Here is a 16,286-nt window from a genome sequence, read left to right on the forward strand (position 1 = left end):
AGCACATCATGGTGATTTATTCTTTTGTGATATATAGGGAGAATGAAATGTGTAAAGTAACTGTCAAAATAAGAAACTTGATAAGGTGGATTCTTAGAGGTGAAGAAATAAAAAAACTCCATTTTCAAATGTACACATGTGTACATACACAGTGTCTGGTGTATGTAGATGTATAGAGAATATGTAAAGTGTAAATATATGTATATGTATACGCACAAATGTGAATTCTGTATGTATTAGAGAGTCAAATGTGTAGTCCCTTTTGCTTAAGAAACCCTTTTGTGTAATCTGGAGACCCCACACTTTAGGAACTGCTGCACTGTGAATGTGTTAACTAGTGGTTGGCAGGGAGAAGTGTGTGCGGCACACTTGCTTCAAAGACTGTTGTGTAACGAAGATTCCCATGTATCAGAAAAAAATAAACAAGAAAAATGGGCAAAGTACATGAACAGGTGATTCCTGGAGAAAACACAGCAGGCTGATAAGTACACGATGTTCAGTCTTACGGTGGGTGTGCAGTGCAGTGCAGTGCAGTGCAGTGCCATTTGGCAAAAACACTGGCAGCATGAATAATACCAATGACAAGAACATATGAAGTGAAGACTAACAATCAACACACAGGAACAAAAATTAGTAAAGTGATTTTATTTGACAAATTTATAAAATACATCAAAATGTAAAATGTACATAGTGCACACCCTTGATTTATCTTAGGAAATACCATGAACTTCTTGATTTGTCTTAAAAAATACCATGTTATCACAGGTCTTTAATCCTAGCCCTCTGGAACAGGGGCAGGCAGATCTCTGAGTTCAAGGGCAGCCTGGTCTACAGAGTGAATTCCAGACCAGTCGTGGCTGTGTAGTGAGAGCCATCTCAAAAAGAAAAAGACAAGACCATACATTTTGTGTGATTGTGCGTGTGTGTGTTTGTGTTTGTGTGTGTGTGCACGCACGCAGGTTCTTGTGAAGAGGCATCTGGAGGCCACAGATTAGCATCAGGTATTTTCCTCAGTTGTGACACTGTTTGTCATTGCCCCTGGAGGTCACTGACTTGACTAGCCTAGACAGCCAGCAAGCCCCAAAGAGCGGCGGGTCTCTACCTCCTCAGCACTGGGATTCCAGACACATGCTGTCATGCCTGGGAGCTGGGATCTGAGCTCAGGTCCCCGTGCTTACATGGCAAGTACTTTACCGACTAGGTGTCTTCCTGCCCAAGACTGTACACTTTAAAGTAAGAATATACAGTGTGATCAAATCTATGTTTAAATTCTTACTGTTGTGTTAAGAAACATAATTAATTTTATATATACATACAAATTCATTATAAAAAGCGCTAGATGTGTGAATACCAAACTGTGTGTGCTGTTACCTCCAAAGAGGATAAGGTCTGTTTCTCTTTGGGGTGGCTATACATCAGTGTTGGAATTTCTTATGAGTCTGTATTTGTGTATTTATGTAACACAAATAGATAATCAGGAAATTTCTCAGACCCACAAGCGAGAAGATTCTTGGGAACAGGATTCCAGATGTAGAAGCCTAGAGTTGGGAAAGCAGATGACAGATTTTTATTTATTTATTTATTTATTTATTTATTTATTTATTTGGTTTTTCAAGACAGGGTTTCTCTGTGGTTTTGGAGCCTGTCCTGGAACTAGCTCTTGTAGACCAGCCTGGTCTTGAACTCACAGAGATCCGCCTACCTCTGCCTCCCGAGTGCTGGGAGGCTTGACAGATTTTAATAGCAGTGAAAGTATCTGGGAGGCAGTGGAAGCCTGATTTAGGTTACAGAAGAAGCGAGGAGCTTGTTGAGAAAGCGGAACACCAAGTACTGAAGGAACCCTTGCGGGAGTTATGCCTGCTGGCCTCTTCCCTGCTCTGTCCCTGTTCTCAGGGTTAATGCGGTGAACACCTATGGAGCTCAGTGGCACCCCCAGAGTCCCTGTGTTCTTTATCTCCTTGTTTCAAAGCTGCCACCCGAGGTTCAAAATAACCCTTCATCCAGCTTCTTAATCCGTTTTCTGTTGCTATAAGAGAAGATGGGACACCAAGTACTTTATATATTATAAAGCAGTTCTTGGCCTACAGCCTTGGAGGCACAAGTACAAAGTGTGCGGCCCCATGCGTTCAGCCTCTGCTGAGGGCTTTCTAGTTAGGTTGCAGCATGATGCAGGGAGCCGGTGTGGTCCCAGGAGTAGTGTGTTAATTGCTTTTACAGAGGGTATCTCTAACCACCTAACCATCTCCTATCAGGCCCCACTTCTTTAAAATTTTGTTTTAAAATTCCTTTCTCCCTCCCTCTCTTCTTCCTCCCCCCCACCTATCCATCCATCCTTCCTTTTGGCTTTTTAGACAGAGTCTCACTGTGTAGTAGCCCTAGCTGGCCTGGAACTCACTTTGTAGACTAGGCTGGCCTTGAACTCACTTTGTAGACCAGGCTGGCCTTGAACTCATGTAAGTCTAACTGCCTCTGCTTCCCTGGTGCTAAGATTAAAGCCCTGGTCCCCAACCAGCCTTAATTCTTTAAACAAACAAGCAAACAAATAAACAACCATGCATTGAGCCCAACTTGTGATGCTTACACACTCCTGTGTGGGGCCATTCACTGGAGCATAGTCAACACTTCAGAATCTCCTCACTGGGGTGGGTTATGCACCCCTTTCCCCCTCATGCCCAAGTGTTAACTGGCTGGGTCTCATGCGAGTCTGGTACAGGCAACCGCAGCTGCCGTGAACTCATCTGGAAGACACTGCTCTGCTTTGGTCTTCTTCAATCTCTGGCTCTTAGGGTCTTCCCACCCCTCTTCCGTGATGGTCCCGTTTGTGGATGAGCACTCCCCTGACATTTATTCTCTATGCTCTGGTCGGGTGTGATCTTCTGCACTAACCATTATCTACCGCCCAGAGAAACTTCTCTGATGAAGTCTGGGAGCTGTACTAATATAGAGATGTAAATTTGGAGGGCAGTTTGAGTCTGTGTCCATTGAGCAGAATGAGGGTAGTAGATTCACCCCGACAGGCCCTGCTTCTTAAAGGGTCCCCCAACTCAATGCTGTCATACTGGGGACCAAACTTCTAGCACACAGACCTTTGAAGGATGCTCACAAACTGTAGCATCTAGTTAAATACCCAGCAGACACAGGTACCTAATCTGAAGCAGGCAGCATCATGACCTGGGGAGATAAGGACATGACAGAGATGCCCACTGGGGGTTCTAGGCCGTGATGAAGGGACATATACACACTGAAGAGTCATATCAGCGATGTGAGCGTAGCTATGACGTCACCCTGAGGATGCAGGATGAGTCACAGGTGGAGGGTCCTTTGCATATTGAGCTGTGGCTGTTCTGGGAAGCTCCTGCAGTGTCTACATCTTCACTGGGGCCTCTCCTCAGCCACCATTCTGTCCCTTTTCACCTCCTGCTAATTCCATCACTCCAGTTCTTCCTCTTTTCTTCTACTCGCACTTCAACATTTTTTTTTCCTCTAGGATGACAGAATTTAGTCATCAATTCCTCTTCTTATGGCTGTCACCATTGCCAGCCACCAAGGCGTCTACAGTCCCCAAACCACGTTCCATTAGCAACAGACGGGACACCGAATTACTGTGTGAGAAACAAAGAGAGTGCGATGAAAGCCAAGTGTAACAATTCAGATTTAAACGCCCTGTTGGGAAGGCTGAAGGCAGGGTGGGTTTGGTCACAGAGCCGCTGTTTATAGGGAGGAAGGAAACTTATCAGGCTGAGGCATTAACGAGCAGAAACCGTGCTGTTTGTCAGCTCCATACGAAGGCTGCCCGAGAGATGAGAGAGACTTGGAGAGATGTATTTTTTGGGGTAATTCTGAGAGTGTGTGAGGTAAGTCAGCAATGTTTTACATCTTGGGGAGCAGGGGTTCCCCCGAGGCAGGTCTGTGTGGAAACCATACCTGGTTGCTGCAGTAACGGCCTCCTCATGAGAAGAACTGTGAGGGCCTGAAATAGGCAACCCTGCTTCAGAAAAATGAGCCACAGATGGTCTTTCCCACCTCCCCTAGGGGAGGGAAAGGAGGGACAGGTTAAAGGATGGGGTGCTGGGAGATGCTCTTAGGGTCCAAGTTCAGCATTGTGAGGGTCTCTGGGGTACTCAGGCCCCCAAGGAACTTTGTCTTTCTGATGAGGTAAAGTAAATCCTTCTGGCTTTATTCGGTACAGGGAGCCTTGGTAGAGTGAGCCGCCATGGGAAATGCTGGACCAGCTTGTGCTGTGTGATTTGATGGTCTTGTAGACTGTTCCTGGGGAGGGCTGTGTCCTCCTGGAGGGACCAGGATAGATGATGAGGTCAGCATGGCTCTCCTGAGTCCCACCGGCAGTCTTCCTTCCTCTGGCTCTGGTGTCTCCATTCCTAAGCTGTTATGCTCCTTCCCCTCAATGTCACCACCACAGTGTCACCCAGAGTCTTGCCCTCCTGATTTGGGTATATCCCTTCTTGGGTAAGCATTTCCTTTTTTTTTTTCTTTCAATCTGTATTTCTGTTCTCTGTATTGGACCGTGAACCCAGGTAGGAGGGATAGGGCTGACTTTGCTTGTCCTTGTGCCATGATGCTTCCTGCAGTGTCTGAGGTACATGGGGTAGTCCCAGAATGCTTGCTATGCAGGTGAAAGAATGAAGCCGTGCAGCTGTTGTGTTTTTCTGGGGCCTGACTTTCCATCTCCCGGTGTACCAAAGCACAGGAAATAATAGGAGCCAATTTGCCTTCATCTGCCTCCCATCTCTTAGGACACATGAAAATTATAGAAACTTGCTACTGTGCCTGGCTCCACCTGTGTTCTGGAGATTTGAACTCAGGTCTTCACACTTGCATAGAAAGCAGTTTATCCACTGAGCAATCTACCCAGAACTGAGTGTTTTAAAATCTAACCACTGGCCTTTTGTATATATTCTTTTTTTTTTTTCCTTTGAGATGGGCTCTCTCTCTATAGCCCTAGCTGTCCTGGAACTCACTCTGTAGCACAGGCTGGCCTCAGGATTACAGAGATCTGCCTGCCTCTGCCTCCCAAGTATATATTCTTTTGAGAAATATTTCTTCAGGTCTTTTGCCTATGGTTTAATCACATTGTTTGGTGTTTGTTTTGAAGTTGAATTGAGTTCCTTGTGTGCTGGATGGTAATGCCTTCTTGGATTATTTTATGTTCATTAGTTTTCAAATACTTTCTTCTGCACTGTAGGTTGTTTCTTTATTTTTTTTAAAAAAGATTTATTTATTTATTTTATGTGCATTGGTGTTTTGCCTGTCTATGTTCTATATGAGGATGTCGGATTACCTGGAACTGGAGTTACAGTCAGTGGTGAGTCACCACATAGGTGCTGGGAATTGAACCTGGGTCCTCTGGAAGAGCAGCCAGTACTCTTAACTGCTGAGCCATCTCTCCAGCCCCCATCTCTTTACTTCTGATTGTTTGATTTTCAGTTTGTTCTTTCTTACCAGCTGGCCTATTTATGGTGGTGGATTTTGAACCATGACTCTTATAAATGCTAGGTATTTTCTCTACCACTGAGAAATTTCATTTCATTTCATTCCTTTTAATTAGTGTATATACCAGTCTCTCTACCTACCCCGAAGGGTAACGTGGTTATTTCTGGGGTTCAATGATATGAATCAAGCTTCTCTGGACATTAGCATTGCCAAGAACATTTGTTTGAATGAGAATTTATTTCTCTAAGTAGGAGCTGTGGTTGCTTCATAGCTTTGCCAGCACTAGTATCTTTTTCCTTTTGTTTGTTTGTTTGCCATTCTCATAGCTGCATTATGATGGTGTCGGTTTGCACCCTCCCACAATCCATGTCTGCCCTGGATGTGAGTTCCTCCATTTCTGCTAGGAGGATGAGCGCTGGCCAGCAGCTGCGCTGCCTTGTGCTTTCTTGATGACTAGTGACATTCAGCATCTTTCCTATGTCCCTTTGCCATTCGGATATGTTTGTTGCAGCCCAGCCATAGTGGCACACACCTTTAATCCTAGCACTCAGGAGGCAAAGGCAGGGGGATCTCTGTGAGTTTAAGGCCAGCCTGGTCTACATACAGCTAGAGTTCCAGGACAGCCAGGGATACACAGAGAAACCCTGTCTCAAAGACAAAAGGCAAGCAAGCAAACAAACAAACAAAATCTGAACCAGATATGTTCGTCTATGAGATGCTTCTTTACATTTTGATCACGTTTTCTTGAGTTGTGCACATTGTTGTTATTCTTAAGATTTTATTTTATAATTGAGTTTTATGAGCTCTTTGTGAACCTAAAACTCAAGTGCTTTCTGGGTTTGTGTTTTCTCATGGAGTGGCTTTTAGTTTCTTGGCAGCATCTTTTGAAGAACAGAAGTTTGTACTTGATAAATTCCAATCTGTGAGGGTTTTTGTTTTAGTTTTTTTGGTGTTTTGAGACAAGGTCTCATGTAGTCCAGGTTGGCCTCACTATGTGGCCAATGTAACTTGGATTCCTGGTCCTCCGTGTCTCCACTGCCCGGGCACTAAGAGGATCCTAAGTTTATTTTATGCATTATGCATTTGGCCTTACACCAAAGGAACCTTTGTCTACCTCCTGGTCACAAAGATTGCCTCCTGTTCTCTCAGATGTTTTCTGGTCTTAGATTTCAAGTTTTAGTCTGTGATAGGTCTTTAAAATGCACTGTGGAGCAGAAGCTGGGCTTGGGCAGGCTGCACCACCCAAGAGGCCTTCCCTACAGGGCATCTGGGCCGTGGGTGGGGACCTTCCTGAGGCGAAAGGAGAGCTGGGGAGATTGGGAACAGTGCTGTTAGGACTGGCTGTCTAAGCACAGCTCCCCAGAGAGGGGAGATAGGAAGAGAGGACGCACAGAAGGGAAGCCTGTTGTTCTAGGGTTTAAGAGGTCTTAGGGAGGCTTCGGTCTGGGTGATGGTGTCCCTGCAACTGTCTGTGTGCCAGGAGGCCTGCAGAAGGGGACAGAAGGGAACCGGGGCCACATATGGACCACTCAGTGTCACCTATCCTGAAATAAAGAAGAGCTGGGTGGCTTCAGGACAGACCCATGTCCTGCCCGTTGAAGGTTTGGTGTGATCCTATCCTAACAGGAAACAGGGCTGTTACATAACTGTGTCCCACCACCCTGGGCACAGATCATACAGCTGATTACTGTACTTGCTGTCCCTGGAGAATTACTTTTGGGGACTGTGCAAAGAGTGGGTTGTGACCAGGTAATCCCAGGAGCAGCCGACAAAATTATCCCTCAGCGTGTGGGTTTTATGTGTATTTAAAACCCAATCTGAGAAGCATTGATGCTGAGATGGGGCACAGTGAAGCCACTGAATCCGTTAACCCTGCAAAGCACAGCAGTTGCTTTCATTAGCCAGCTGGCACTCCAGGAAGATAGCGAAAGCCTGTGGGTTAGAAAAGAGAAATTCAGAAATGCGAGAACAAAAAAGAAATAGCTGCGTGGCTGATTTCACTTAATCCGGCAACAATAAAGAAATCCAGGACTCAGTGCTCTGAGCACGGGCAGCCACCCACAGACCTATGCGTGTGTGAGGTGTGAGGGCTAGACTTTTGCTCTTAAGGGAATGGTGGGTGTCCTCCCCACTTGGGGCACCATGGTTACAAGGTAGCTGTAAATTAGGTCCCATGATCCTCTATGTCCTTAGAAACTTCAGCTATATTCTGCCTTCCCTTGGTGTTCAAGGTTGATCCCGGGAGTGATGTTAATTACAACCCGGGCTTCAGGTGGCTTCTGTTTCAGCCAGCACACTTCCTGGGGTTGCTACTGTCTGTGTCCACTGTACCCACGGCCTCTGCTGTTCACAGTCCTGCAGACAGCTCCATGGCTTTGGGGACCAGAGATGGGAGCCAGCCCCTGGCACATTACCTCCACCACGTGGGCAGCGCCACTGCTGCCACAATGCTCCGTTGTAGCTTCAAGGTGTTGGAACCAAGTTGTCAAGGGGTCCCAGAAGGCACGGGGATCATGGTGGGAGAGCAGGAACAAAGGGGTCTCAGGAACAAAGAAGGTATGGATACAATACCCACAGATCTTTGAGGTATTGAGTTCCATAAACCTTTGGTTTTCTCACATTTGGAAGCATCTACTTATATACATCCATCCATTATATTTCTATTAAGACATCTGGTCATTGCCACCACAAACTGGACCGGCAAGATTGCTCAGTAGGTGGACACCTGCAGCCAAGCCTGAGAACCTGAGTTCAGTCCCTGGGATCCACACGGTGGGAGCAGAGAATAGACCCCTGCAAGTTGTCCTCTGACCTCCACACATACACTGTGGCATGCACTTACATAAACAACAGATAAAAATGTCAGTTTAAAAAAAGCATTTAAAACCCCATAAACTGTGAATCATTGAAATGATAAGGAGCAGTGAATTATTTTAGAGATTTGGCATTTAATAACTTTAGGAACTATTTTCTTTAAGTATTTTTTAATTACGCGTGTATGTGTGTGCATGCGTGGTGGGAGGCAGTATGGACAGTGGTATATCTGTGAAGGTCGGAGGTCAACTGTGGGGAGTTGGTTCTTTCCATGTACAATGTGGGATCCAGGGATCAAATTCAGGTGGTCAGGTGGGAAGTGTCCTGACCCTCTGAGCCACCTCGCTAATATGAAATTAAGGTTTATGATGAACATGACTGTGCATCAACATGACTATATCTGCTGCCAATGGTACCAGAACACTCGATAGCTCTGGCGATCCCATTCCCGTGCTGAGAGCAGTGCGGGGCCTTTCTCTGGGTGATTGTCTAGAGACGACTATCTTTTAGAAGAGGCATGGTAGTGTGTTCTAGTTCCGCTTTTTACTTACCCATTAATTCAGCACCAACTTAGTGACCCTATCCACTTGCAAGGCCTGTGTGCCTTCTGGGAGCTCGAGAGCTAAATGGGCTCAAGAGCAGGCAGCCGCTCACCTGCACACCCTCTTTTAGGTGATGATTGTGTGGTCCTATTATTTTTGGGTCCCTGGCAGCCCAGCCCAGCACGAGGCAGAGGGAACTGAACTGACATTTAGTGTCCAGGAAGCAGAGAGAGAGAAGGGAGGGCCTGAAGTCCGATGTCTCCATCTAGGGCATGCTCCCAGTGACTTGGTTTTTCAGAAAGGTTTCACCAGGTCCCATTAGGAACACAGACTGGAGACCAAGCCTTTAGCACACAATCCTTTCATGTTCATGCGTAACCAGAGATTCCACCATGTGATGGGGGAGGCAGTGGGAGGTGATCAATGGCAGGTGATGGATGGCCGCACTAGTCATGGTTTGTCGATAAAGGCTGTGAAGAGATGAACTGGGGTTGTCAGCTGGGTGGGGCCCCTACTATGCTAGAACGTCTCGGAGCAAGTGTTCTTAAAACTGAGACAGGACCCAGGATGAGCAGCCCCGAAATGTGAGCATCTGGGAGAAATTCACAGAGAGAGAGAGCAGCAGGCACAGGGGGAGCAGCAGGCACAGGGGGAGAAGCAGGCACAGAGGGAGCAGCAGACATGAGGGGCAGCAGGACAGAGGGAGCAGCAAGCACAGAGTTCGCTAAGAGAGAACAGATGTCTCAAGGAGCTGAACAACTTGTTTGGTTGAAGTGGAGTGAGCAGGGGCCAAAGTAGAGAGCTGGACATGGCCTGAGACCATGGGGGTCATGCTACATGGCTTGACTTTTTATTCCAAATGCTATGAGAAGTGAGGGGCTAGTATAGTCTGTGTAGGATGTGACATAATGTATTTTGTGGGGTGTGCGTTGTGTGTTTCTTTGCTGGGGTTTGAACCCAGGGTCTTGGGTGTGTGTGGTAAGCACACACTCTACTGATGAACATCACCCCTTGTGAGCTCTGCTGTATTTTCCATTCCTGTGACAAAATACGTGAGATAAACAAAGAGAGCGTGCTGGGCCATTTTATGTCATCTTGACACAGGCTAGAGTCATCTGAGAGGATGGAGCCCCAACTGAGAAAACGCCCCCATACGATTGGGTTGCCCACCAGACGGTGGTGGTGGTGGTGGTCTATAGAGTGAGTTCCAGGACAGCCAGGGCTACACAGAAACCCTGTCTCAAAAGACAAAAACAAACAAACAAAAACAAAACAACAAAAGATTGCTCTGCAGGCAAGCCTGTAGGACATTTTCTTTATTAGTGACTGATATGGGAGGGCCCAGGCCATTGTGGGTGGGGCTATCCCTAGGCTGGTGATCCTGGGTTCTACAAGAAAGCAGGCTGAGCAAGCAGTGAGGAAAAAGCCAGTAAGCAGCACCCTTCACTGCCTCCACATCAATCAACTCCTGCCTCCAGGTCCCTACCCGCTTTGAGTCCCCACCCTGATGTCAAAGCCTCAGCGATGGACAGTCTCCTGGAAGTGTGAGCTAAAATGAACCCCTTCCTCCCCATGCTGTTTTGGTCTTGATATTTCATCCCAGCGACAGTGACCCTAACTAGGACACCGAGCAAAAGTTTATTTTGGGTCACAGTGTCAGAGATTCCAAGCATGGTTGGCTGGTTAAATTGCTTTTGGCAGAGCACTGTGGTGCTGGGCGTGTGTGTCGGGGGAGGACCTGGCACTGGCTGGCTTCCTCTTCACTTCTGTGGCATCAGGCTTCCAACCTATTGGATGGTGCCACCCGCGCAGAATGATCTCCCTCGTTAGTGTTTCCACATGTCCCCTGTGTCTGGAAATGCCCTCACACATAAAAATACCCCTTATTTACCCAGTAAAGGTTTTTGTTGTTTGTTGGTTTGTTTTGTTTAGTTTGGTTTTTGTAGCGCTGGGGCTTGAGCCCAGAGTCTTGTGCATGCCACCCAAGCAAGCAGTCTGCACCTGAGCTGCATCCTCAGCCCCGTCAGGCATTTTGCTGTAATACCCAGAATGGATGAGGATGGTGAATGAGGAGAAACCGTGGCCCAGGATTAGGTACATAGTGGAAGGTGGCAGTGCCTGGCGTGCCTCGGGGAGTTAGCAGCCTTCTTATTCCTTAGCTCCGATGTGTAAACTGTAGATGTCAGTGGCTGCCTGGTAAGGGAGTCAGAAACATGAGAGACAGTAAGAGGAATTGCTGCTCATTGCACTGGCTCGCGGTATTGGCAAACACCAGCTTAAAAGTAAGGAGAAACGAAGGGTTTTTAAGAGGAAGTGACTGACCCCAAGTGAACCTGTAGAAGTCTGGCAGGAATACAAGGAGGGGCGAGTGGGGTGTTGGCCCAGGTTTCTTCTGGGTACAAAGGCCTGATCTGCCCATGCATAACTGTGGATTTGAGAAATGAGACCCTAGGGCGGAGTCCAAAATGATGCCGAAGGTTGAAGCTGGATGACTCAAAGAAAGTTGGTGCTGAAGACAGATGGGGAAGTTGGGGTGAGACTGGTTATGAGGATCTATCTGCTCAGGAGTCTGTCGAAGCTTGTAAATAGGCCGTCTCCGCGTGGATGCCCTCTGGGTAGGCTTGCAGATCTGTTGGGCGGGTGGATAAGGGGACAGACTGCCTAGGAGCCCTGAGGAGCCCTTTGTGGCTGGAGAAACAGATTCTAGCAGGAGGAGACTTGAGTCCACTTTGGAAGGTAGTGTTTAAGGGAGCCAGCCAAGAGAACTGGGCGGGTGTTCTCAGTTTCCTGTGTTTGTGCCATGCAAGGCCACCAGAGACACTGGGCTCACAGTCCAGCCTCGCTGGCACCCTGTGGGGAGGGGAGAAGTGGTTATTCCCCAGCCGCATCCTCTGCATCTTCTGGATCCCGGTCCAGCTCTCTCTGGGCCCTAGCTGCCTCTTCCACTGTCCCTGCAGGCTGGAGGTGCCAAGGCTAATAGCCCCGGGGTTCTACAAACCCTGCCATGCCCTCATTCCTCTCAACTCAGAGAAGCCTGCACCAGATGCCCCAAACCAGGACGGAACAAATATGACTCAGGATGCTTCAGCCTGAAAGGCTTCGGCTCCCTCTCTTCTTCTCACTTTGTTCCTCTGCTGCACGTTCTTTAAAGCTGTTCCCGAAGAGAGGTCTCTTGAGGGATTCAATTTCCATCTCCTTTCCTGACGACTTTGTTTCACTCACTCCGAGTCTCTGATGTGAAGCCACAGGATAAGTAAGGAAATAACTGCCCATTAGTGGTCACCACACTCTCCAGTCTGCCAGCTTGGTTTGGCTTTGGAGCAGAAGTTCACCCTAGACTAGTAGTTCTGAGCACTTGATCTCAACATCACCGCAGATTATGGCCTCCTCCACCACCTGCATTTCATAGTCATGACTGCCCCCGCCCTGGCCTCTCATTCCAGGTTATGCCCGTCTCTGTTGCTTTGCGTCCCGCCCTTGGCAGAGGGCCTTGACTTCCCGACGGCATTTCTTTACAGTCTGTGATATGTCCGTGCTCCAGCTGCTCCTCCGTAGCTCTTGTCTGCCAATGGGACCAGCGAGTCCTGGTTTTCAGCATCTCTTCTGATGCTGTATGGAAAGCTTTTCTTTTCCCTGTTGACCACGAAGGAATTTGAGCCTGTTGGGATGATTTCTTTCATCTCCAAGCCACAGGAAGTAATCATTTTGGAAGCATTTCCTGTGACCATCACTGAAGTCTGAGGGCAGTTCACAGTGCTGTGTTCCACGGGAAGCTCAGCAGGTGCCTGTCCAAGACCCTGCAACCCCAACACTGCTTCTTCCCCCACAGCATCACTGACGTCTTGACCTAGATGCTTCATGGTCATGTGATTCCTTTGGTGGGTAGGATGCCCAGTGGCACCTCCAGCCTCATGCAGTAGCATCCCAAGTTGCCTTGGAAAATGCCTTCTGTCCCCTGGGGGCAGAGTTATCTCAGGCCTGGAACTGGCCCATCCAAATGTCTGGAGCAAACTTAATACAGTCCTAACAGTCTTTGGCTAGATATTTTCAGCATGTTGAGCCCCGGCGCTGCACTTCCTGCCGGGTCCCATGGTAATTGAGCTATGTGCACATTCCTATTTTCTTAGCTCCCCAGATTGAATGCTTTAGCTTTCTGCTTCCGACTGCTCATTGTGCTTGCAGCTGAGACCTGAGTGCCCTCCCACTCTTGGAGACTCATTCTTTTCTGTTCATCCAGAATGCTTTCCCGGTCGCCTTCCAGTTTTCTTGCCTTAAAAGGGAAATAACGATAAGGCCCCAAGCTAACCCCAGCAAAGGCCTGGAAGAGCACAGTTCCTAGGCTTTGCTGGAGCATAACACCTTTTTATATTCCTCTGTGTGTGCCCTCCTCCCCTCCCTTTCCTCTTCTTCACTACTTTATGCTGGGTGGTTCATGGGAGACAGTTTAAATGTAAGTCATACACTCTTCTGAACAGGAATGAAGCTTGGCATCAAAATAAAATGCTTGAACTTTGAAAAAGAAAACACCCTGGGAAGACCCTCCCTCCTTACCCTCCCTTCATGCCCTCCCTCCTTACCCTCCCTCCATGCCCTCCCTCCTTACCCTCCCTCCATGCCCTCCCTCCTTACCCTTCCTCCATGCCCTCCCTCCTTACCCTCCCTTCATGCCCTCCCTCCTTACCCTCCCTCCTTGCCCTCCCTCCATGCCCTCCCTCCTTACCCTCCCTCCTTACCCCTCCTCCATGCCCTCCCTCCTTACCCTCCCTCCTTGCCCTCCTTCCAGCTCCCATCTCTTCTCTCAGATGATTTCTCAAATTCAACAGTAATTTCTTAATTGATTTGACCCTTTGTATTGTTTAAGAAGTCAGAGAGTTAATGCTAGAAACTTTTTTTTCTTCTGGCTACCCCGTGCTTGGCTAAAGGCCACCTATTTCTTTTTCTGTTACTAATTCACATCCAGGAGAGACCCATTACTCAGGGAGTGTGCCCACCTGTGTTTATCTTGCGGCAGCCCAGATTTTCTAGAACCAAACCTAAGGCTGTAAGGCATCTGCCTCAGTGTTTATTTTCCTCTCTACTTCTCCATGCCCGTATTTCCAAATGAAAACAGGCTGTTCAGTGCACAGGAAGAACGCTTGCCCGGTACACCCGGCAGCCCCCTGACCTGAAGATTTAATTGATCGGTGGCGGTGTATTGTCGAGCTGATAAGCAGTGGCTGATTGACATAGTTGACAGAAGGCAGCTAGCATTTGTGAAGTCTTCCACGTGCCCTGCATGTGATGTACACCTTTAGTCCTTCACTGATTTGTGACATCGCTGCTTGTAACACCATCTGATATGGGAGGCCCAGAGTTCAGACATGCCCAGGCTCCCAGTCATGGAGGAGCTAGACCTACGGGGGGGGGGGGGGAGAGGGGAAGATTTCATCCATAGACCTCTTGTTTCACATGAGGGCAGAGGTAACCCAGATAGTCTGTCCACCCCTGCTTTCAATCTTGGCTACAGATGAGTACTGTGTTCTAGGCAAATATCTTGACCTCCCCAAGTCAAAGGAAATTTCCTCCTCTGTCTAACGGGAGGGTTTTAGGTCGTTAGAGCTAAAGTGGACGCCTTCTAAATGACTGGATGTCACTGCTCACAGTTGAGGGGTTGGCAAGCCTGAGACAGGGCCACCAGATTCAGTGTCTAATGAGAGCTCTGTTCCTGGCTCATGGTGTCACCTTCTCATGTGTCCCCACCTCATAGAAGGGCAAAAATGTTCCCCTAGGCCATTTCTGTAAGGCCACTGGTCCTTTTGAAAGGGGTCTGCCCTCCTGACCCGGTTGACGTCTCCCAGATGTCCTCCTTCCCAAGAGTACCACGTGGGGGCTTTGGTTTCAGCGTGTGAGTTTGGGGGATACCCAGTATTCCGACTGTGGTGCAAGGCAACACCTCCCAGGGTTGAGGTGATTTAAGGAACCATCCATGTGGGGCATTTGCTAGTACCTTACACTCAAAGTGGAATGGCACACGGCTACCAGGTCACTGCAGGTCTTGTGGAGTCAGGGTTCTCTGTGTGTCAGGGAGCCAGGACTTGGGTGGGTGCTGAGGGGGTGATAGCAGAAGCAGTGGGTGGTGGGGTGGGTGGAAGGCTGTGGACAGGATGGGCCTGGAGTGCACCTGCTCCTTGCCCAGCAGGAGGCCTTCCTGGGAGAGAAGAGACAGCAAGGCTAGTGTTAGCCTGAGCTCTACAGGCAGCTCAGGGGATCCATCTCTCTCAAGTCTGTTTCAGAAGAGTCCAAGGCTAGGAGGGGCCAGGGACTGCCAGGATTCCAGGATACAGAGGGGGCCTTCGTCAGGGTTGGAGCAGAGGACAGAGTGAAATTTAGTACGTTCCTAAGACAGGAGCCTGAGGGATGGACACTATAGCTGCCTTTCCACCTGGCAGCACAGGACCGGTCCTCCTTCCTCCCTTCTCGCCATGACTGTTTTGATCTCGCAGGGCTTAGTTGTCACTTCTCCATCCCAATGGTAAGATGTTACTCCTGGACATCCCACCTGGCACTTGCCCTACTTGTAAAACAGAAGTGGAGGTCCTTGGCCGTGACGGAGGATTTCTCACCTCACCTGTGCCTAGTTTGTAGTGCTAAGGTCCCAGACAAACCAATGAACAGCAGAGCTCTCCCAAACCAATGGCTTCTGGGTCTCTTTTCTCATGAACTCAGAGTGAAGTTCACAGACGACGGGAAGATGAGCTTAGAAAGCAGTGTTAGTATAGGATTTTAGGTGGGAACTTAAGAGAAAGAAGGAAGGCAGAACTCCTGAATGGCAGGAGAGGGTCCCAGGAAATGGGCTACCATCAAGCTGCTAGGCTGAGGGCTTCTTGTAGAATTTAGAAATGGCATGGGGAGTAAGCTGGTCAGTCCAGTCGGCCTACATGACAAGTCTAGATGCTTCGTAGTTTCGGCTATTCCTTCATGTGTAGTTTCTAGGTAGTAGGGCTCATTCCAGTTGTGTTAATGCTGAAGAAAACTAATAAGAAACCAGACTAGGAAACAAATACCCTTGAGCTAGGACAAGACCTTGTTGGCATATGGCCAAGGACAATAACGGTCGTTCCTACCCCTAAAGTTCCTACCCTGCCAGTTTTGATATCCTGCTCTCATCGGAGGAGATGACTTTTGGTTAGGGGGTTGGTAGGATGTTAATGGTTCATCACTGAGCATCTTGACTTCCAGAAGATGGAATCGGCAGAGAAGGGGTTGGCGTGTGGATGAGTACGGAAGGGAGAGCCAAGTCCAGTGAAGAAGGGGAAAGAATGACAGACTCCCTGAGAAGGCAGTGTGGATGCCTTACCTGGGGGTATTTGTTTGTGAATAGCTTTATCAAATTCGTTCTGCGGAGAGTACAGAAAGTGATGTGGCAAGAAGTCCCCAGAGAATTTAAAACAGAGCGAGCAACCTGCTGACTTAAAAAAAAAAAAAAAAAGAAAGAAAAGA

General features: G+C 48.2%; 2 protein-coding genes across 9 annotated transcripts in view; one reads left to right on the forward strand and one right to left on the reverse strand.

Moving 5' to 3' along the window:
- LOC130877011 (RNA-binding protein 4-like) overlaps positions 1–12,667 on the reverse strand; it is a 16,666-nt gene extending 3,999 nt beyond the window's left edge. The window contains exon 1 of the mRNA XM_057773931.1: positions 12,324–12,667. Coding sequence (XP_057629914.1) covers positions 12,324–12,667 — 344 coding nt within the window. The remainder of the gene's footprint in view (positions 1–12,323) is intronic.
- The window catches only part of Specc1 (sperm antigen with calponin homology and coiled-coil domains 1), a 267,349-nt gene that overhangs the window by 55,194 nt on the left and 195,869 nt on the right, over positions 1–16,286 (forward strand). The window contains exon 1 of one of the 8 annotated variants that reach the window (XM_057773391.1): positions 3,801–3,854. The exons of 6 other annotated variants lie outside the window; for them this stretch is intronic. The gene's annotated coding sequence lies outside the window, so the exon portion shown is untranslated. Of the gene's footprint in view, positions 1–3,800; positions 3,855–10,332; positions 10,352–16,286 lie in introns of those variants that run through there. One more of the 8 variants, XM_057773393.1, reaches the window with a different exon arrangement.

The sequence above is a fragment of the Chionomys nivalis genome, chromosome 7 (assembly GCF_950005125.1).
Source record: "Chionomys nivalis chromosome 7, mChiNiv1.1, whole genome shotgun sequence".
Classification (NCBI taxonomy): Eukaryota; Metazoa; Chordata; class Mammalia; order Rodentia; family Cricetidae; genus Chionomys; species Chionomys nivalis.